Source organism: Chiloscyllium punctatum, chromosome 42, assembly GCF_047496795.1.
Source record: "Chiloscyllium punctatum isolate Juve2018m chromosome 42, sChiPun1.3, whole genome shotgun sequence".
In the NCBI taxonomy this organism is placed as follows: domain Eukaryota; kingdom Metazoa; phylum Chordata; class Chondrichthyes; order Orectolobiformes; family Hemiscylliidae; genus Chiloscyllium; species Chiloscyllium punctatum.
This window is the reverse complement of record NC_092780.1, coordinates 31399418-31422329: the sequence shown is the minus strand read 5'-3', so window position 1 is coordinate 31422329 and position 22912 is coordinate 31399418. Positions and strand designations below refer to the sequence as shown.

The 22912-nt window shown below is 39.3% G+C and overlaps 1 protein-coding gene across 3 annotated transcripts in view; it reads right to left on the bottom strand.

Annotated features, from left to right (window-relative positions):
- Positions 1-9133: 9133 nt before the first annotated feature.
- LOC140465868 (zinc finger protein 652-like) overlaps positions 9134-22912 on the bottom strand; it is a 65198-nt gene continuing 51419 nt past the window's right edge. For all 3 annotated transcript variants that reach the window (XM_072561736.1, XM_072561738.1, XM_072561737.1), the window contains 3 exons: positions 13955-14070; positions 12358-12502; positions 9134-10268 (listed from right to left, as the gene is read on the bottom strand). In XM_072561736.1, the coding sequence (XP_072417837.1) occupies positions 9790-10268; positions 12358-12502; positions 13955-14070 (740 nt within the window). In that variant the 3' untranslated portion in view covers positions 9134-9789. The remainder of the gene's footprint in view (positions 10269-12357; positions 12503-13954; positions 14071-22912) is intronic.

Sequence of the window (22912 nt, the reverse complement as noted above, 5' to 3'; positions counted from 1 at the left end):
TATAAAAAAGAATTCACACATATCAATATATATCATACAACTGTTAAATTGATGTAAAAACCAACTAGTACACAAACGTTCTTTGGGGAAGGAAGTCTGACAACTGTGTCCAATCTGTTTGGTGGAACCGAAGCCATGTACAAATATGTTTGACGTTTAAATGCCCTAAAGAGTGACCAAGTAGGACAATTCATTAAATTCTAACAGTATGTCAAGGTAGTCAAGGATAATGAGAGATAAAATGGTCAGCAACATAGCTTGTGATGCAGTGGTAGTGTCCCTAGCTCTGAGTCAGGAGGCCTGCATTCAAGTCCTACCTGCTCCAGAAATACATAACAACATCTTTGATCAGGTTGATTTGAGAATAAACAAAGAATGGGATGCATTGCCTAACTCCCAAAAATGGATTTTAAGTGTGAGAGGGTTGTTAGGATGGGAAACCAGAATTCAAATTATGAGGCTTTGTTACAAACAAATTTTTTTTTTCATTTCGTATTGGGCAACTACAGAAGACTGTCCAGCAAAGAACATGAGCAGGGTAGGCATTCTCACTTAGGGGTTGCCACTGGTTAGATCCCAGTGATATTTGGTAATAGTACATCAGCTATACCATACTGTAACTTCACATATATACATAACTACATATTAGCTCATAAAGCAGTTAACCATTATCATGGTGCATCCTTTGATCAAGCTTCCTTACCTGTATGCATTGTGGCATCACTTGGTTCTTAAATTGTTTTAGCTATATTTCACAGAAGAGGAATAGAGAGATGTGAATTGAGTTTACTACTAAATAAAATTATGATTTTCATTGAGTAATAAAGTTATGTTCCAAAAGGTGTTTAAACTGTGAGTAAAAAACATTGCAAGAAATCTGGAAGAGGTCTTAGACCAACAAGCTCAACGTAAAATCAAAGTAGATTATTAATTGATTAGTACTTTGGAGCCATTGATTACAGCAAAATTTGAGAGTCATAGTTGCTGTGAGACAAATTTAAGTCTACAAAAAGGTGAGCATGAAGACACAATAATTAGGTTGTATACTAGTTACTGATGGACCGGAAAGACAAAAAGATGTTGGTAATCTGAAAGGAAAAATGAACACCTTGGCCATATTCAGTATGCGTGGAAACAGGAGCAAAGCTAACATTTCAGGTCAATGAAATACCTTCACAGATCTAACAGAAAACCCACAAAGATTGAATCTTTAGAGCTGTACAATAATCTCCAAAACAAGGAGGATTATCCACTTTGGTCAATAGCTTTACATCAAAACTTTGTTCAGAGATGCAGAGTATTCCCAAATATAGGGCATCATGAATAGATTTGTTTCCATAACCTTAGCTTACAAATGTACCACAGAAAATGTTGCATTACTCCTTGATGAAGGGATGATCCTTTAGAATTGAGATGAGGAGGAATTTCTTCAGCCAGAAGGTGGTGAATCTGTGGAACTCATTGCCACAGTAGGCTGTGGATGCCAAGTTATTCAGTGTTTTTAAGATGGAGATTGATTGGTCCTTGAGTAGTAGGGAGATCATGGGTTACTGGGAGAAGGCAGGAGAATAGGGTTGAGAAACATATCAGCCATGATTGAATGGTGTGAGACAAAAAAACTGCAGATGCTGGAATCCAAGATAGACAAACAGGAGGCCGGAAAAACACAGCAAGGCAGGCAGCATCAGGAGGTGAAGTCAATATTTGGGGTGTGACCTTTCTTCAGGACTGGGGGTAGATGTAAGGGGAGCTGCAGACAAAGGGGTGGGGGTCAGGGTGGTGAGTTGGAGATAGGTGAACACGAGTAGGGTGTATAATCTGATTGGTCGATGGGAGGAATGGATGGGAGAAGGAGGGGCAGGTAAGGAAGTCAGGTGATAGAGAGGTTATTTGAAATTGGAGAACTCAGTGTTGAGTCCTCCAGGCTGTTGGCTGCCCAGGCAGATCAGGTGTTGTTCTTCCAATTTGGCCAAGGATGGTCGTGTTGGAAAGCGAGTGGGGAGAATTAAAATGGGTGGTGACTGGGATGTCAGGTTGGCCCATGGGCCCGGCTGAGATGCTTGGCGAAATGTTGTGGTCTTCTCGACATTAGGGATACCAAACGCATCTGGTGGTCCCGATGTGGTCGTCTCTACATTGGGGTGCCCAAACATAAACTAAGGGAACTGAGCATCTCAACTGGGGCCAACCTGGCCTTCCAGTCACCACCCAACTTAATTCCCCTTCCCACTCCCTTTCTGACATAACCATCCTTGGCCTCCTCCACTGCCATAACAAATCAGACCTCAAATTGGAAGAGCAATGCCTCATCTTCCGCCTGGGCAGCCTACAGCTTGGAGGACTCAACACTGAGTTCTCCTTCAAATGATCTCATGTCCTATCACCAGCCTTCCCACACCCTCCTCCTCCATTCCATTCCTCTCATTGACCCATTCTCTCAGCCACCAACCAGATGTTTTTCTCCTATTAACCAAATAAGTATCCTCTATCTGTGTTCACCTCTTCTTTCCTCACCATCTTGCAATCCTCACTCCCTTTATCTGCAGCTCCCATTACACCAACACCCTGATCTGAAGAAGGGTTACACCAAAACATTAACTTCTCCACCTCCTGACGACTGAATGGTGGATCAGACTTGATGGAGCAAATGGCCTAAATCTGTTCCTTTATCTGGTGGGGGCCTGCAATCAGCAGAATCTCTCAATGGAGGCAACCAAGATCTTGATTCTGTCATGTTGATGTCATTATCATTAGATGCACTTACTTCAAGCTATTGAGATGAGGCAGTGAGTGAGAATCTGCTTGCAAGATAGGGGTGACACAGTGGTTAGCACTTCTGCCTCACAGCACCAGGGACCCGCATTTGATTTCAGCCTTGGGTGACTGCCTGTGTGAAGTTTGCATGCTCTCCCTGTGTATGTGTGGGTTCCCTTTTGGTGCTCCAGTTTCCTCCCATAATCCAAAGATGAGCAGGTTAGGTGAGTTTGACATGTTAAACTGCCCATAGTGTTTAGCGATGTGTAGAATAGGTCCAATAGTCAGGGGATAAATGTAGAGTAATAGGGTAGCTGAATGGGTCTAGGTTGGTGACTCTTCAGAGGGTTGGTGTGGACTTAAGAGTCATAGAGATGTACAGCATAGAAACAGAGCCTTTGGTCCAACCCGTCCATGCTGACCAGATATCCCAACCCAATCAGTCCCACCTGCCAGCACCCAGCCCATATCCCTCCAAACCCTTCCTATTCATATACCCATCCAAATGCCTCTTAAATGTTACAATTGTACCAGCCGCCACCACTTCCTCTGGCAGCTCATTCCATACACATACCACTCTTAGTGTGAAAAGAATTACCCCATAGGTCTCTTTTATACCTTCCCCCTCTCATCCTAAACCTATGCCCTCTAGTTCTGGACTCCCTGACCCCAGGGAAATGACTTTGCCTATTTATCCTATCCATGTCCCTCATAATTTTGTAAACCACTATAAGGTCACCCCTCAGCCTCCGACGCTCCATAGAAAACAGCCCCAGCCTGTTCAGCCTCTCCCTATAGCTCAAATCCTCCAACTCTGGCATCATCCTTGTAAATCTTTTCTGAACCCTTTCAAGTTTCACAACATCTTTCCAACAGGAAGGAGACCAGAACTGCATACAATATTCCAACAGTGGCCTAACCAATGTCCAGTACAGCCACAACATGACCTCCCAACTCCTGTACTCAATACTCTGACCAATTAAGAAAAGCATACCAAACGCCTTCTTCACTAACCTATCTACCTGTGACTCCACTTTCAAGGAGCTATGAACCTGCACTCCAAGGTCTCTTTGTTCAGCAACACTCCCTATGACCTTATCATTAAGTGTATAAGCCCTGCTAAGATTTCCTTTCCCAAAATGTAGCACCTCACATTTGTCTGAATTAAACTCCATCTGCCACTTCTCAGCCCATTGGCCCATGTGGTCCAGATCTTGTTGTAATCTGAGGTAACCCTCTTCGCTGTCCACGACACCTCCAATTTTGGTGTCATCTGCAAACTTACTAACTGTACCTCTTATGTTCGCATCCAAATCATTTATGTAAATGACAAAAAGTAGAGGACCCAGCATCAATCCTTGTGTCACTCCACTGGTCACAGGCCTCCAGTCTGAAAAACAACCCTCCACCACCACCCTGTCTTCTACCTTTGAGCCAGTTCTGTATCCAAATGGCTAGTTCTCCCCGTATTCCGTGAGATCTAACCTTGCGAATCAGTCTCCCATGGGGAACCTTGGTGAATGCCTTACTGAAGTCCATATAGATCATAACTACCGCTCTGCCCTCATCAATCCTCTTTGCTACCTCCTCAAAAAACTCAATCAAGTTTGTGAGACATGATTTCCCATGCACAAAGCCATGTTAGCTATCCCTAATCAGCCCTTGCCTTTCCAAATACACATACATCCTGTCCCTCAGGATTCCCTCCAACAACTTGCCCAACACCGACGTCAGGCTCACTGGTCTATAGCTCCCTGGCTTGTCTTTACCATCCTTCTTAAAACAGTGGCACCACGTTTGCCAACCTCCACTCTTCTGGCACCTCACCTGTGACTATTGGTGATACAAATATCTCAGCAAGAGGCCCAGCAATCACTTCTCTAGCTTCCTACAGAGTTCTACAGTACATCTGATCAGGTCCTGGGGATTTATCCAGCACTTCTCTGTAATATGGACATTTTGTAAGATGTCACCATCTATTTTCCTACAGTCTATATCTTCCATATCCTCTTCCACAGTAAATACTGATGCAAAATACTCATGTAATATCTCCCCCATTTTCACCAGCTCCACAAAAAGGCTGCCTTGCTGATCTTTGAGAGGCCCTATTCTCTCCTTAGTTACCCTTTTGTCCTTAATGTATTTGTAAAAACTCTTTGGATTCTCCTTAATTCTATTTACCAAAGCTATCTCATGTCCCCGTTTTGTCTTCCTGATTTTCCTCTTAAATATACACCTACTTCTTTTGTACTCTTGATAAGGACTCACTCGATCTATCCTGTCTATACCTTACATATGCTTCCTTCATTTTCTTAACTAAACCCGCAATTTATTTTATCATCCAGCATTCCCTATATCTACCAGCCTTTCCTTTCACCCTGACAGGAATATACTTTTTCTGGATTCTCGTTATCTCATTTCTGAAGGCTTCCCATTTTCCAGCCGTCCCTTTACCCATGAACATCTGCCTCCAATCAGCTTTCGAAAGTTCTTGCCGAATACCATCAAAATTGGCCTTTCTCCAATTTAGAACTTCAATTTTAGATCTGGTCTTATCCTTTTCCATCATTATTTTAAATCTAATAGAATTTTGGTTGCTGGCCCCAAAGTGCTCCCCCACTGACAGCTTAGTCACCTGCCCTGCCTTATTTCCCATGAGTAGGTCAAGTTTTGCACCTTCTCTAGTGGGTACATCCACATACTGAATCAGAAAATTGTCTTATACACACTTAACACTATGGCAGTCCCAGTCGATGTTTGGAAAGTTAAAATCTCCTACCATAACCACCCTATTATTCTTACAGATAGCTGAGATCTCCTTAGAAGTTTGTTTCTCAATTTCCCTCTGACTATTAGGGGGTCTATAATACAATCCCAATAAGGTGATCATCCCTTTCATATTTCTCAGTTCCACCCAAATAACCTCCTTGGATGTATTTCCAGGAATGTCCTCCCTCAGCACAGCTGTAATGCTATCCCTTAACAAATATGCCACTCCCCCCTCCTCTCTTGCCTCCCTTTCTATCCTTCCTGTAGCATTTGTATCCTGGAACATTAAGCTAGCAGTCCTACCCATCCCTGAGCCATGTTTCTGTAATTGCTATGATATCCCAGTCCCATGTTCCTAACCATGCCCTGAGTTCATCTGCCTTCCCTGTTAGACCTTTTGCATTGAAATAAATGCAGTTTATTAGTCCTACCTTGTCCCTGCCTGCCCTCACTGTTTGATAGAGCTGCATTTGCTGATATGAGCACACGCACACTATGCGCTACTTCCATTCATGCATACACGTTTAAATGGGCCCTCCACACTGGTGAATTGTCTTTCACTATCATGTTTCTCAGTGCATTTGCAATGCAGCCTTTGCATATGACATTATCAACGTTAAGGTGATAACGTACAGGGTATACATGTGCATTTCCAGTATAAGTGGCTTTAAGAACCAGTCTCAGATTCATCACTTTTCTCACTATCTCCACAGGTTCCCCCCCCCATCACCTTACTAGTTTAAATCCTCCTGAGCAGCTCCAGCAAATGTCCCTGCCAGTATGTTATTCCCTTTCCAATTTAGGTGCAATGCGTCCTTCTTGTACAGGATACTTCTATCCCAAAAGAGATCCCAATGATTCAAAAATGCGAATCCTTCTCCCAAACACCAGCTCCTCAGCCATGCATTCATCTGCTTTATCCTTCTATTCCTGCCCTCACTAGCTAGTAGCACCAGGAGTAATCCAGATATTACTACTCTCGAGGACCTTTTTTTTAAAACTCTGCCTAACTCTGTAATCGCCCTTCAGAATCTCAACCTTTTCCCTTCATATGTCATTGGCTCCAATGTGGACAATGACCTCTTACTGGCCCCTCTCCCCTGTGAGAACATTCTGCGCCCTCTGAGGCATCCTTGATCCTGGCACCAGGGAAGCAACACACCATTCTGATTTTTCATGCTGGCCACAGAAATGTCTGTCTGTACCTCAGATTAGAGAATCGCCTAACACAATTGATCTATTGGAACCCGAAGTACCCCTTGTTGCATTAGAGCCAGTCTCAATACTAGAAATTTGGCTGTTCGTGCTACGTTCCCCTGAGAATCCATCACCCTCTACATTTTCTGAAACAGCATACCTGTTTGAAATGGGTAGATCCAAAAAAAAAATTCCTGCCCGAGGTGTCTACCTCTCTTACCTTTCCTGGAGTTAACCCATCTATGTGACTGTATCGGAGACTTTGCCCCCTTCCTATATCCATCACATACTGTTGCTGTTGCAAATTCCTCATTGCTTCCAACTGTCTCTCCAGCTAACCCATTCGATCTGATAAGATTCACAAGGCCTGTTTGAACACTGTAGCGATTCCATGAATAACTAGGTTTCACAAAAATCAAAACAAAAAGCACTTTCCTTTCCCTTATTTTTGATTTCAACCATCGGACTTCTTATCGCATCTGAAACATTTTTAAAATGATCCCATCAAAAACTGAAATATGGGCCAATATGGAAAAATCTCCCATTAGAAAAACATTTGTTGTTTAAATCTGGTTGTGGTTTGTCCTTCTATTGAAATAGCTCTGAATACAGACAACAAAATTGGCAATCAGACTAAATTAAATGAATTTTCTCTTCTGGAGCAACTATTAAAGTTCACCTTCTACAAACCTGAAAATGAGCATCTTGTGTTTAAAGGCAGATCAGACTACAGCCTGATACAAAACCAGTTTTCCTAAAGACCCATTTAGCTTTAGGGAGGCAGTGAAACAACTGCAAGAAATACTAGAAAACAACTATTTTAAATTTTGAATAAAGTAGAATCTTAGAATAAAAAAAAAGATCAAACGTGCCTTTGTCAGCTCTTTGGTAGAGCTATCTCATTTGGCTGCATTTGCTGATATGAGCACACGCACACAGTGCGCTACTTTCATTCATGTATGCACATTTAAATGGGCCCTCCACGCTGGTGAATTGTCTTTCACTATCATGCTTCTCAGTGCATTTGCAATGCAGCCTTTGCATATAATATTATCAAAGTTTTTAAGGTGATAACATACAGGGCGTACATGTGCACTTCCAGTATAAGTGGCTTTAAGAACTCACCACTCTCAGTGCCTTTCTATTCTTTGAAGTAGCTGATTAGAGGTAAAGATCTAAAGAGATGTTTGGAGAGGAATTAACTAGCTGTATTTAGGGATAGTGAAAGTGATTGGGGTGTTCATCCCATTTCACAAAATCTTTGCAATTTAGTTATGATATAGCAAAGGATCCATTTCTGACCAGCAACCACAATTTTATCATTTTGAGATACACAGAATTAAATTTACCTGAGTAACTCTGCTCCAAGTGGGGCTGTAGGAAAATCTGAGCAAATGTTTATGAATAAATACATGCTACACCAATTCAAAAACATCAAGAGCAGAAGGTTCATCATTACATAAACATTATTGCTTTCTATCTACCCGGAAAGAAATTTATAATAGGTAAAAACAATGACTGCAGATTTTGGAAACCAGATTCTGGATTAGAGTGGTGCTGGAAAAGCACAGCAGTTCAGGCAGCATCCGAGGAGCAGGAAAATCGATGTTGCAGGCAAAAGCCCTTCATCAGAAATTTATAATATTCTTGTTAAAACTAAAGACAACATTTTCTTCCATGTTTTCAGTCCAGAAACAGATGGCTTAAGTGCCAAGGCACTGCAGCCACAATCAGTGTTTAAACACTCAAATGGTGCATGTCCCTATCATTGGAAAGAAATTAGGAACTCAGGAATGGAAGAAGTTATTGTAAATAGGGAAATGTACACAGACTGGATTTCAAAAAAAAAATTTAAGGAGCAGAGGAGAACGTGATTAATGCTATTTCTTTAACAGGAAGAAATGGTTTGTAATGAAGCAAGACTGAATTAGTTTGATTTGGAAGCATTGGAGCAGATATTGGCAGATATAGTATAATGTTAAAATAATGTTATTTAGATGGCTGTTGATGTCTTCAATTTGAAGTAACGTTTTAAAAAAGTATTAACTTCTCAATATTGAACATCTGTAGCGGATTTAAGTATTTTGTGAATTATATTATAACTACTTAAAAGCTTGGTCCACATTTTCTCAAAATGAAAATTTATGTATTCACATTTGTTTTCCTTTGTAGATTGGAGGCATACAAATTTGGACCCTTGTGACAAAAAGTTAGTGACCTTAAAATGCATCAAATTATCTTTCTTACAATTTCTTTTGCATAAAAGCCGGTGTTCTTGAATTACAGATATGAAAGTCGAAGAATGCAGAGGTATGTATCATGACTCATCTGTAATTGTGCACACTTTTACACTCAAAAAGGTTATCGTCTCCGCAGAATGTTTGGAATAAATGTGCTCAGTATTTGTAAAACTGAATTTTATGTATAATACAGCTACAAGAACAAAAATATAATTATTACAATAATGACATACATTTATCTCTTAGAATTATTTCTACATATTCTACACAGACATTTAAAAACTTTAAGTCAAGGGAAAGACATGTATTGACAGGATTTTTTCATAATGCTTTATCCGGACAGGTTAGGCTAGAACATGATCTAGTCTCAACTACTAGCTTCAGAAAAATTTTTGCACAGTGATAATATGTAATGCTCTCATGTTTCGTAAGAGAACGTAATTATTTAATTTAGTAGATTAAATTTCTCCAGAATATCTTAATGCAATAGAAACTGTACTTTAATGCAAAAGGAATAGTCTAACATTTAAAAAAGCATATCTTATCAACAGATATGAAGTGACAAAACTGGATACATCTGAGTTTTCTTAAAAAATGATAAAAACCTTAGTTCATTGTACACAGACAGCTTAATTGTCTTACACAATAGATTAGATAAAAATTGTTTTGCTAGTTCTACAACTGCAATAAGTACGTGGATGTTTAGTAAAATAATATTTGTAGTTCACAATGATTGCTCAGTCTTTGCTTTGCCGTTTAGTGCACAGTTAAATTGGAATATTGCCAAACAGTCGGCACAGCTTAAACGTCAAGTAGAAATATCCATGTTTCAATGATGATGGCTTCCACCTGCTACAGTGTTTTTTTCAGAAATGTGGTGCAGGAAAGTGCTTTCATTTTGGCATCTATGGTTCACGGCTTCAGCATTAAAAAGGGTAGGTGGCGGTGGAAGATGTGCAACAGCTGGAATTGAAAGCGTATGATGGGGAGGATGAAGATGCAGATGGGAAAGAGGGTGTGGCATTGGTCGAGGGGGAAATGAGCTATGGGAGCTTATAGTGACTGGTGGAGGAGAAGAAGAAGAAGTCGGTTTGGTTGTGACAGATGCAGTAGGTGGGAAGTTGACAGGGCTGCTGACCCGGAAACATTTCTGTTTGTGAGCTTTCAACATGTTGGAGAACCGGAATCGTTGACCACAAACATCACAGGGGTATGGTTTCTCCCCAGTGTGGGTTCTACGATGGCGCTTCATGTTTGGTCGGCTTGTGAAACTTTTGCCACAGATTTCACAGATAAATGGCTTTTCCCCTGAAAAGATAAATATAAAATAAGTTTGGTTACAAAAAGGAAGAAACATATGAATTTTGATCTTGTAAAATACATTTTGAAATATGTGTGTAGTATACTGTTTCCAATAACAAAATAAAAAACTCACTTGAATGGATGTCAGGCTATAAAAAGGATTACAGTAGCACATTTAACAGTTAAAAATCAGAACTAAAAAAAAATGGTTGTCTCAGCAGATTATATATTGCAACAAGCACTTGGGGTTTAGAAACATTGTAAACCGTACAGTGTTGCTTTGAACTTAAAATGGATTACCTCTACTCCATAGCATATATTTAAATTAAAAGTCTACAGGATTCTGAAAAAAATCACATGCTACAGTCTTCAAATTAAAATGCCTAATTATTGGGACTGATATTATTTGTATTGACAACTCTTTCCTAACGCAAGAGAGATTAATCAGGAAATATAATTTGCAATAACACCAGTTTATATTTTAAAGGGCTAGATACCATCATTACAAAACCTGTAAATAAAAAAGGCAAATGGTTGCCACAACAACATAGACTGGAAGCCCAGATTGGCGTCACTCTACCATATATGTGTTAATTCACCATTTGATACATTGCGGAGAGACACTGGTCACAAGCAACAATTACTTTAATATGAAATTGAAAAATGCACAAGTGTTTAAAAGGGACATTTTATGACCACAGAAGAACAAGGTTATATGTCGACTGACTTTTAAAATAATATTTAATACAATGGGATCTAATTTTACTTCTGTTCTCAAACTGGATTGTCACAAAATGTATTTGTTTGCTGTGAATAGAACATAACCGCATTTTTAAGCTTATTGACATTGGAATTTATTACAGAAGCAGATTTTGAATTTTAAAAATGTTATATCTAGCCAGTATGTGCATTTAAAGAAAAATGTAATTCTGTGCTGAAATGTGCTGCATTTTTTACAGCAACGTTTTTTGCAAAAAATCAAATTATGATATTAAATAATGACACATGCCTAGAATTTGGTGATTATTGGTTCCTCACAAGCTGTTAAAGCATCAATAAGAAATGCTAGCATCTGAATTTTCAGATATATGTGGCACTTTTGGAGTAGTATTCAAAACCGTTGAAAGTGATCAATACTGTATTGAAGATGGTGAGATTTTATGTCCAGTTTTTAAACAGTTGTGAATTAAATTGTATTTCTTTACTCAAAGCCATTTGTCTCTATTACAGATCTATTCAGCTAACAAATAACATATGCTGAAAATCAAAACACTCCCTAATCAATTCACAGAAAATCTGTAGAAATGCCACCCAACTTGAAATGAAAAACAGCTTGTAGACTGTCATAATGGAAAATATAAGTCATTATATTTTCTGACAACTCATTTGATCTTTCCAAGATTGTTTTCTTGTGGCCCATAACCTTCAGCTCTCAAAATAAAATTTCTTGCACTGATATTTTTTCGTGTCCCAAGATGAGCAAACTTCACAGACAAAAAATAGCTACAGTATTGGGTTTAAGTTTCCCACCAGGAAAATAATTTTTTGTTTGCAATGCATTTTAGTCACAATGCATGATCAGGTACTATTTATGTCCAAATATATAGAATTTTAACTCTCAAAATCAGATTTTATTTTGCCAGCTCTGGTTCCTGATAACATCTACAGTGCAAGGATGATATTAGCCAGAATACAGTCTATGCAACAAAATAACATTCCACTTCATGACACAAATTGTGGGTCATCTTTCCAAAGTAGTTATGAGTTGGATTTCTCCAAATAAATCCACTTTGGCAAGATGATACACAATTTGTGTCATGAAGTGGCATGTTATTTTGTTGTACAACAGGTTTAATTGGAAGCACCAGCTTTCAGAGTGCTGATCCTTCATCAGGTGGTTGTGCATAGTCTATATTCTGGCTAATATCACATTGGACTGTAGATGTGCTCTAACCTTATCTTGCCAAAGTGGTTATGTTTGGGAAAAATCCAGCTCACCTACCGAAAAAACTCATGCTTCATCGTATATTGCAAATTTCAATTAACCACATAAAATTAAGAATATAAATATCTAACAGCAGTATCATGTTCTTACCAGTGTGAGTTTTCATATGCTCATCAAAATACTGCTTCATGTTGAAGTCCTTGCCACACCACTGGCACATGAACTGTTTATGACCAATATGAATACTCATGTGAGAGCGAAGTTGGTACTTGTACTGAAATCGTTCATCACAATTCTGAAAGATGATTAATCTACTTAATTTTTCAATATCTGGATTATCGGTTATACATTGCAAGTTTAATGGTTGCTTCAAGAGTGATAACGTTCTGATGTAAACAGTGCAACATTTAGAAAGTGACAAATCATTTTAAGCAAAATCCGCTTCATGCAAATTACCACTTCAAAATGATATTAAAAAACATTTAATCATTTTAAAGCCCAACTTATTTTAGTTATCCATTTATGCATCTTTAACGAACAGATAGTTTGCTATTAGCACATTAGCCTCATTTTCTTGGTTGATCGAATACAGAAACAACTCATCTTAATTAGGTCACGATCACTTCTCACTAGGTCCAAGAACAACAACAACAGATCGACCATCCAACCATGAACAGATATTGCAGGAAAGAAATTGTTCATGATGCTTGAAATAATTCCTCACATTACTGTTCATTTTAGCTGTAATTCTGTGAGGAGAACTGATCCTAATGAAATTGAATATACTACCTATTTTTGTTTCAGGATCAATTTCTAGTATTCTATTCAATTATGGTTAAGTACACGCAGCTTCTTTAATTCTTTTAGATTGCTTCATAAGTATTATGCACATGTGCACTGTGACCTAAAAACTAGTTGCAATGCACAATATCCAGCTATATTAATAACCATTTGAGTTGGAGTTGCCCTTCTAATTTATCTGTGCTTTAGCAACCTATTGCCTTGTTGGCAGACTAATCAGCGATCCATATTATTTCATATGAATTATTCATAACCTTGATTACTTTTTAAAAATAAAAGCATAAATTAGTAAATGGTCTCAATACAATATAAATTACCTTTAAATAAAATAAAGTTCCTAATACATTCTTAATTTGAATTGCTAAAAGGGTCTCACTAGCAAGCATATGTGGTTGGATTTCAGTGTATCTTGTACTGAGAATCTCTGGTTTTAGTTGTAACTCTCCAGCAAGATAAAAGTGAGGACTTTCATTTGATAATCACATGTTGTTATTATGTGAATACATTTCATAGCCAGCGATTGGTGTTAAACAGAATTCAAAGTTATTTTGATCACAGAATTAAACTTACTTATTTATATATATCAAATGGTGAAACAGGCTAAAATATGGAAGTGCATCAGTGAGTGCTTCTGTCACAGGCAGCAAATCTGATTCAATCAGTAAACAAATTTATAATTTTGAAAGAAATATCTTTCCACAGGTTTCAGAATGTCTGCTCAGACACAATTTTCATGTTATGTTTAGACTGCAGTTCAAAAAACAAATATGATTAGGTATCAATTTGTGATATTATAATTGCAAATACAAAAAACCTAATTAGAAACAAAAACAGAAATTGCTGGAAAAACTCAGCAGGTCTGGCAGCATTTGTGGACAGACAGCAGAGTTAACACTTTGGCTTGATTGACCCTTGCTCAGAATTCACAGCTAACATAATTACTTACCTCGCATTTGAAAGGCTTTTCTCCTGAATGCTGAAGAGAGTGAACCTTCAATGACATACTACGCTTGAAAGACTTCCCGCATGTTTCACAGGTGAATGGCATATCTTTTGTATGGGCTGAAACAACAAATGTCCAAATGCTACAGAACAAAATTTATTGGAACCTTTGTATCATTACAGCAGTACGCATTCTTTTTCTATGTAAAAAAAACTCAATATTGCAAATAGTGTAAAATCTACAGGATCTCCTAAATTAAACATGGGTTAAAAGGTTTTCACTGTCATAAATCTTCAATTCAGCATAAAGTCTTTATATTATGACAAGTTACCATGATTATAGCCATGATTAAAATTATTTATTATCTACATTTAGTACGCAATTTTTAGGTATCTCAGTTGCAGCTATTTTGAGCAGAACCTGAGAAAAGCATTTATTTTAAGTTATTTTTAAATCAACCTGTTTGAACATCTTATGACACAGCTGTGGCATGCGAGCATGAACCTAGACCTTGTAATGCAGAGGATGAGACATTGCCACTGTGCCAGAAGACTCCTGTAGCATTGCATTGCTGAATATTAAATATCTACAAATGTAACCATTCTGTACATCTGGAGTCAATCCAATTTGAAATTACTTACTTAAATAAAGATACAGGGGAAGCTAAAAATTTTCTAATAGGAACATATCAACAAGAGTAAACATTCAACTTTTTTAACCTGCTCTGCCATTCCATCACACCATGACTGATCATCTACCTCAACACTATTTTCTTGCAGCATCCCATCTGCCTTGATATTATTAATCTCCTCTATCTCGAACACACACAATGATTGAGCTTCCAGCCAACCACAGCCTTCGGGGTACAGAAGTCCAAAGATTCACCACCCTCAATGAGAAATTCCTCAACCATGATTTCAAAGGCCTATCACTTATTTTTACATTAGTCCCCAGCTATAAACTCAAATAGGGACAAATGTGTCCACATTCACTCTGTCAGGCCCCTATGAAACCATTGTATGTTTCAATTAGATCACCTGTCATTCTTGGAAACTTTAAAGAACTTAGGCTAAGGTTCCTCAATCTTGCCTCTTAAGACTATCTTTCTGTCCTGGAGATTAGTTTTGTGAACTTCCATTGCACTCCCTCAAATGGGACATATATCCTTCCTTTAAAAAAGGGGACCAAAGCTGTACAGAATACTTTACGTGAAGTTTCGCCAAGATTAGCTGCAATTGCAGCTTTACTTCTACTGAAATCCCCTTGTAATAAAGGCCAGCAATACTGCTGCACCAGCAAGCAAGCTATCTGTGACTCAAGAAGGATCCTCAAGGACACTTTCTGACACAACCTTCCCAGTAAAGAAATGTTCTGGGTTTTTTTCCCTACCAACAATGAACAACTTTACACTCAGCACGTGCCATCTGTCATGTTCTTGCCCTTTTACATAGTCTATCCAAGTCTGCTTGAAGCCTCTTTGCATTTTTCTCACATTAAAGCATAATTTGATGGATATCAATATAGATTCAGTATTCTGCCTTTTTTAGAATAACAGAACATAAGAAACAGGAACAGAAGTGGAGCATTTGAGCCCTTGAGCCTAATGCACCATTCAAGATGATATTGACAGTTCTGACTAGCTTGAAGTCGACATTTTTGTCTGCCTGTCGTGGTCCTCAACTCTTACAAGTTAATAATCTGTCTAATTTATATTTGAATACACTTAATTACCAGGCCTCCACTACTCTCTGGAGTAAAGAATTCCAATGATTCAGCCTATTCTCCCAATGAAACTGTTCCACCTGAAGAAATAAGTAGTAACTGCCCCATTAAAAGAAAAGGTGAAACAGATCAGAGAAGAGAAAATTCTGTTTAGCTGAGATGACAGAGCAAAGAAGCAAAGCCATGAAAGGAATAATTGGATCATAGGAAACAATACACATTCAGTACCACTGACTAGGAAGAGGAAACATTCAAGGGTTTTCGGATCTGAAAGTGAATGAGCTAAAGGCTCTGCTCAAAAACTAAAAATGTTATTTCAGGTACAGGTCCAGAAAAGGATTACGTTCAAAAACTGACAGATACTATAGAAATTCTGATTTTAGTGGCAGTACTTTCACATAAATGGAGTACAACTACTGCCAGAGGTGCAAAGAACTATTCAACGGTCAGTGTTTGACTGCAGGTGCAAATGTTCAAACAACTATTTGTGCACTATTTACAGTTGTTTATATGTTCCTACTAGGGAATCCATTCACAACAAACATTAATTCTACAGCACTAATGGCTCTAATATATGCCAAAATCACCTGCTTTTGAAAGATGCATTCAATGCATTGTTATTTTTGGACAAGCAATTTTAAGAAGTTAATTACATCTAATCCTTATTACAGAGAAGGGTTTTGGGCATGGTCTCCTCCAGATTAAACTGCATTTAGGGAAGTAAAGTTAGCGGAGTTAGCTGGATGGCTGGTTTGCAATGCAGATGCTAAGAACAGATTCAAAACTCACCACCATCTGTCCCTCTTTAAATGAGGAGGACGGGAAAAGAGAAGAGATTGCATATAGAGCTGACCTTGGAGTACACGGCAAGGCATATAACAAGGATCAAGTGATTTCAAATGCTCTGTGTTAGACCCAACATCTGCAATTGTTTTAACATTAGCTTAAGTAGACAATTCTGTCCTTTAAGAATATTAAATAAATTCTCAAAATGTAGACCATTGACCATAGAACATAGCCCAGAGCAGAGAACACTATCCTGTATTTTTGTTGTACTGAGTCAAGATCAAACCATGCACACACTTTGGAAGTACCTAGCAGGGGTTGTGAACGATGTTCTCTTAGATTATAACAATTATTCTAAAGACCATGTAGGATTGTCAAAACAACCTCTTTATTTAGCTTTATACTCTGTCAAATATTCTTTGCATAGTCAATGAATGCCAGTGCCACCATACTGGCCTATTTCAAGAGTCACACATGCTTAATCTATCAAGGATAGCTGTCTATAATTCCGATATGTCAGGTACGATGTGGACAGAATACAAATGTAAAACTGTTTATTTCATTTATGCAAGTTCAGTAGGAAGGGTTCCAATCCAAAGTTTAAAGACACTAGAAATAGCACGTTGAACTTTTGGTGTCATTGATCTCGACTAAGTCATTGTATTTGTAATTTTCATCCAATAATACAATTCTTTGACCCACCTGCATCCACCTATTTCCTTCTCACCTACCTTCCCCCCAGCCCCACTCCCCTACTTATCTCTCATTCCCCTTCACCCCCACATTCCTGAAGGGCTTATGCCCAAAACATCAACTCTCCTACTTCTCTGATGCTGCCTGACCTGTAGTTTTTCCAGTGCCACCCTTTTCGACTCCAATTTAAACATCGGTCAATCTTGCACCAAATTAACATCACAGAGATCTTGTCCCAAATCATCCAAGGTTGGATGAGACGTTCTAAGGTAGGTACTGGGATCTTTTCTAGTTATTGGATTGACCCAGTTCTCCCAATCATATTCATTTGGTTCTCAGTGATTCAGCCAGCTGAAGGGTTTTATTCAAAGAATTACAGTAATCACTAAGTGGGTTCCCAGCCATATTATCTGTACAGAATGACATAATTGGCTTGTTTACTGTAATGCTTCTCTACAGATGTCAGGAAGTCATGCCAATGAAAATGGTAAGGGTGAGAATTATATCTTTCATTTGCTTTCTGTTTGCCGAAGAATTGTAAAACTCAGGATTGAGGTGTTTTTAGTATTTATAATAACTCAAAAGTATGTAGGAACAGATCTAAGAGATTGCTGTAATGTGCGAAAGACAAGGCAGAACTGGGGGGAGATATACACAAGGAGGCAGAAATTATTTTTTCTCATAGTTCATTGAATAAAGAGTGCACATTTTGGATGCTCAGGAGAGGTTATGGCCTATTGGCTAGACTATTAATTCAAAGGCCTAGGTAATGTTCTGGAGACCTAGGCTTAAATCCACAATTGTAGATGATGAAATGGGAATTCAATAAAAATCTGGAATTAAGAGGCTATTGATGACCATGAAATCATTGTTGATTGGATTTTTTGACAATTGAGGTTCATTGATGCCCTCTTCGGAAACGTGCCGGCCTGACCTCGTCTGATATGTGTGACTCTTGACTCAAGACAACATGGTTGCCTTTTTAACTGGGATGGACAATAAACACTAGTCTACACTAGTCAAGCCAATGCATGAATCAAAAAAAAAGTTAGTCTGATTGTACAAAGAAAAAAAAAGACAGTAGCATAGTTAGATTAGATTACTTACAGTGTGGAAACAGGCCCTTCGGCCCAACAAGTCCACACCGACCCGCCAAAGCGCAACCCACCCAGACCCATTCCCCTACATTTACCCCTTCATCTAAAACTACGGGCAATTTAGCATGGCCAATTCACCTAACCTGCACATTTTTGGACTGTGGGAGGAAACCCACGCAGACACAGGGAGAATGTGCAAACTCCACACAGTCAGTCGCCTGAGGCGGGAATTGAACCCGGGTCTCTGGTGCTGTGAGGCAGCATTGATAACCACTGTGCCACCCACGGAGAAAACAATACTGTTTCTGCCTGATTATTACACAAATATTTGCATTTGGAAATCAGAAAGTAAAGATCCTTGCTTGAATGTGAATATTTATCTATAACATTCATTTAAACTCAACATAAGAGCTAGAAATTAAGTGTAACAAGCTAATACGACAGCCACAGAACGAGAGAATGAATGAAATCCCCGAGTTGTAGGCTCGCAGTTAATATAGCAGTTTTAATACAAAACAAATCACGTTTTCAAGGAAAGTACCAATTCAAAGTGGCTGTGGAAAACCCTACCTAGACTAAAAGCGTGTTGGAAATCAAGTCTCTGATGATAGAGAAACTGGAGATTCAGTGCAAGTCCTGGGCTTGGCTAATAAAGTGGTTCAACAATGGAAAGGAGGGGTTGGGTTGGAGAGGGACTTCTGAGTAGAGTGTAACCCAGGCTTAATAAATTAACATCTCTTTGTTGCATAAATTAACTTAAGCCTCGTCACCAAAGCCCAGACCTGTCAAAAGGCAAGGGATACCAAACTGTTAATTTAGTTTAATTTATTTGTTGTGGATGCACAGGGGAGATGCTGTTCAAGTAACCCCAAGAGAAAACATTTGCAGGGTACAGAAGGCAAGGGAGTGGTATCAATAGATTTGCTCTTGCACAGAACTGGCAGATAGGAGTGTCATAATGGCCAATTCTATTCTATTGCTACATTGTATACTCAGGCTACAGGATGCAAAGGCACAGCATACCAGCTATAGAAGATCTGGTCACAGAGTCCTGCTCTGTCCTAGCTGACACGGATCATCTCCAGTGTTGATAGTATTAAGTTCATCCAGCAGATAGTGACCGATGTATCTTACACTTACTGCAGCCTTATACACAATAGACTTTGAGGATTAGCAGTTGAATGAATTACTGCAGAGCACTCAATGTTTTCTCTGCTCTTGTACCTATGTCTGATTAGAATTACATATCCAGTCAATGGTGACCCACAAAATGATTTTTGTAAAATATTTTTTCTTGAAAGAGATTTTTTAAATATTACAACAAATTCAAAACAATACAAAAAGAGAACAAAGTAAAAAAACCCAACCCTCCCTCATGTACAAATGTATTTAAAAACTATTTAACTAAATAAATAATAATCAAACTGATAAATAGTAATAACTAAGATCACCCAAACAAAACACTTTCAGTCACAGTTCTTCCTCCCTCGATATTGGACTTAAAGCACAATCATTATGGCTATATAAAAGCCCTTATTAGCGTGGCAGATAAATCCGTGTCCAGGTAGTCCAAAAAGGGCAGTCAGGTCTTACAGAAATTCAGTTTTGTGGTGTACCATACTGGTGAGGAAATCCAAGGAGATATGCTCCATAACAATCTTCCGCCAACCTGACAGGCCCAGGGGATTTTTGGATGACCAACCTGACAAGATATTCTTTGTGTAGAAAGTGAGGATGTTGAAAAGTTTGTTCTTATGCACATCTACAGGGAACACACTGGGCTGGCCAAGAAGAGGAGAGATTGAGTCCTTCTCCACCCTCACATCCAAAATTGCACCCGCCACAGCACTCCAGTATGTTTGAAGCCTACCACAGACAATGGGTAAGAGTGCCCATACCAACCTTGCACTTGGGACACTTTGAAGATACCCTGATTTAGATTTTGACAAACTGTCTGGTGCCAAGGGGACCCTGTGGAGAATCTTCAACTGTAAAGCATGGGTCCTATTGCAAACTGATATCTTTCTTGCATTTTCCCAGATATCTTCCCATGCCTCAGAGGAGACCTTCACGCCTAGCGCTCTCTCTCTCCCACACCTTATAGAGTCGATCAACCTCATCTGAGGGGGCACACCCCAGCTGATGATATAAAGTGCTGACAGAAAGTGTACTCTTAGCAATGAGCACCCTCCTCTCTGTCGGATTTGTTGGGAGCAGTCAAAATGTAGTCATTATTTAAAATCCCTAACTTGAAACAAAAAAATGAAAGAGGTCCCTATTAGATAGCTCTTATTTCCGTGCTAACTGATCAAAGGACATCATTGTGTCTCCCTCAAATATACTGCTCATGCAAGACACCTCTAGCTGCCCAATGTTTAAACCCTGAATCTATCATCCCCAGTTGAAAGTCTGGCATACCCATTATAGGCGTAAGAGAAGATGTTTTGCCAATATTGCCTTCTCTCTGCCGAATTACCCTCCATGCTTTAACAGTGTTGATAGCTATTGGGTTTATGGCAATATTCCCAACTGTCCTCATTTTGTCCAAAAACAGCAAACTAGTAAGGGGGCACCCTGCCAAATGTTTTGATGTCTAACCATATCGAAAGAGGGTCTCCGCAAGCCCACTCACTCACCTCAGATAAAAGCGAACTTAGTTGATAGCTTTTAATGGGTGAGAGGTCCACTCCCCCCAATCTGTGAGGCAATTGCAGTTTGGCCAATTTAATAAGAGACTGCTTACGATGCCAAATAAAAGAACTCAACCAGTTGTTCAGTCTCCCGAATGTTTGCTTATCAAAAATCAGGGGGAACATCTGTATAGGGTACAACAAATGGGGGGAGAATATTCATCTGACCCAACCACAAGACTGGAAGCACCTCCCATCTTTGAAGCTCTTGTTTGATTTTGTCAAATAATTGAACAAAATTAGCTTTGAAAAGCCAATCCAGAACTGGAGTACTGAATATGCCCAAATACACAAAACTCCCGTGACTACTTAAATGGGAAATCGATATTCTTGTAAGAGCACCCATTGGCATAGCCTCTGATTTTGCAAAATTAATCTTGTACCCCAAAAAGGCGTCAATTGTACTGATGCATTGTATTAGGCGAGGCATCAAAACTTCTGGATTTGACAAAATAAAGACGACATCGTCCACGTACAACAAAATCTTATGTAACTTTGACTCCACTTCTGGAGCTGATATATTGGGGTCCCTATGAATGGCCTCTGCCAATGGTTCAATCACCAATGTAAAAAGCAGTGGCATGAGAGGACAGCCCTGCTGGCTGCCCCTAAAAATGTTAAAATTGCTTTATTGCTCCCCATTGGTGATGACTGCAGCGAGAGGATCACTGCAGAGAACCTTTACCCATTCTATAACGACTTCATCCAAGCCAAACCACTCCAGAACATAAAAAAGGTACAGCCACTCAACTCTCAAATGCCATCTCAACATCTAGAGAAATCACCAATCCCCGTATTGACTGTTGTTGACATGCTTGAATTACATTAAGCAGCCTTCTAACATTATTGGAGGATCTGCAGCCCTTTATGAAGCCTGTCTGGTCCTCTTTAACAATAGAAGGTAATACAGACCTCCAGCCTTAACGCAAAGTCTTAGAGGGGATTTTAAAGTCCACAATTAAGAGTGAAATGGGCCTGATTGAAGCACAGTCCTCCAGGACCCTCCCTTTAAGAGTAAGTGAAATATTCTCTTCTCAGAGTTGGCAGTATACAATCATGGCTGTATGAATCACTGAACATGTTGAGCATCAGGCCTGACAATGTGTTTATAAATTCCTTCTAGAATTTGCTGGGAAGGCCATCAGGACCGGGCGCCTTTCCACTCTGAAGCTGCTTCACAGCCTCCTGCATGTCTTGCTCTGATAAGAGGGCATTGAGAAAAGACTCTCATTTGGGGATTACACCCGGGAACTCCAGATCCATGAAAAAGGATTGCATTTTGGCCCGCCCCTCCTCACAACCCTCCGATTGATATAACTTAAGAGTAAAATCTCTGGAATGCCACATTCATCTTTTTTGAGTCACATGTAAAAGGTTCCCAGATCCTTCCCCAATTGTTGTAATGGCTTGAGGGGCGCTCCTGTTCCTGCTGAGATATGCTAAGTATTTGCCTGGCCTGTCACCATGCTCACATAATCTTTGTTTTGCAGAAGTAAGCTCCTTCTTTGCTGTCTGCGTGAACATAGAACAATACAGCGCAGTACAGGCCCTTCGGCCCTCGATGCTGCGCCAACCGAAGCCTACCTAACCTACACTAGCCCAATAACCTCCATATGCTTATCCAATGCCCGCTTGAATGACTTGAAAGTCCACCACTGATACTGGCAGGGCATTCCATGAACTCACAACCTGCTGAGTAAAGAATCTACCCCTAACATCTGTCCTATACCAACCTCCCCTTAATTTAAAGCTGTGTCCTCTAGTAACAGCTGACTCCATACGCGGAAAAAGGTTCTCAGGGTCAACCCTATCTAAACCCCTAATCATCTTGTACACCTCTATCAAATTGCCCCAAACCTTCTTTTCTCCAATGAGAACAGCCCCAAGTGCCTCAGCCTCTCCTCATACGATCTTCCTACCATACCAGGCAACATCCTGGTAAACCGTCTCTGCATCCGTTCCAGTGCCTCCAC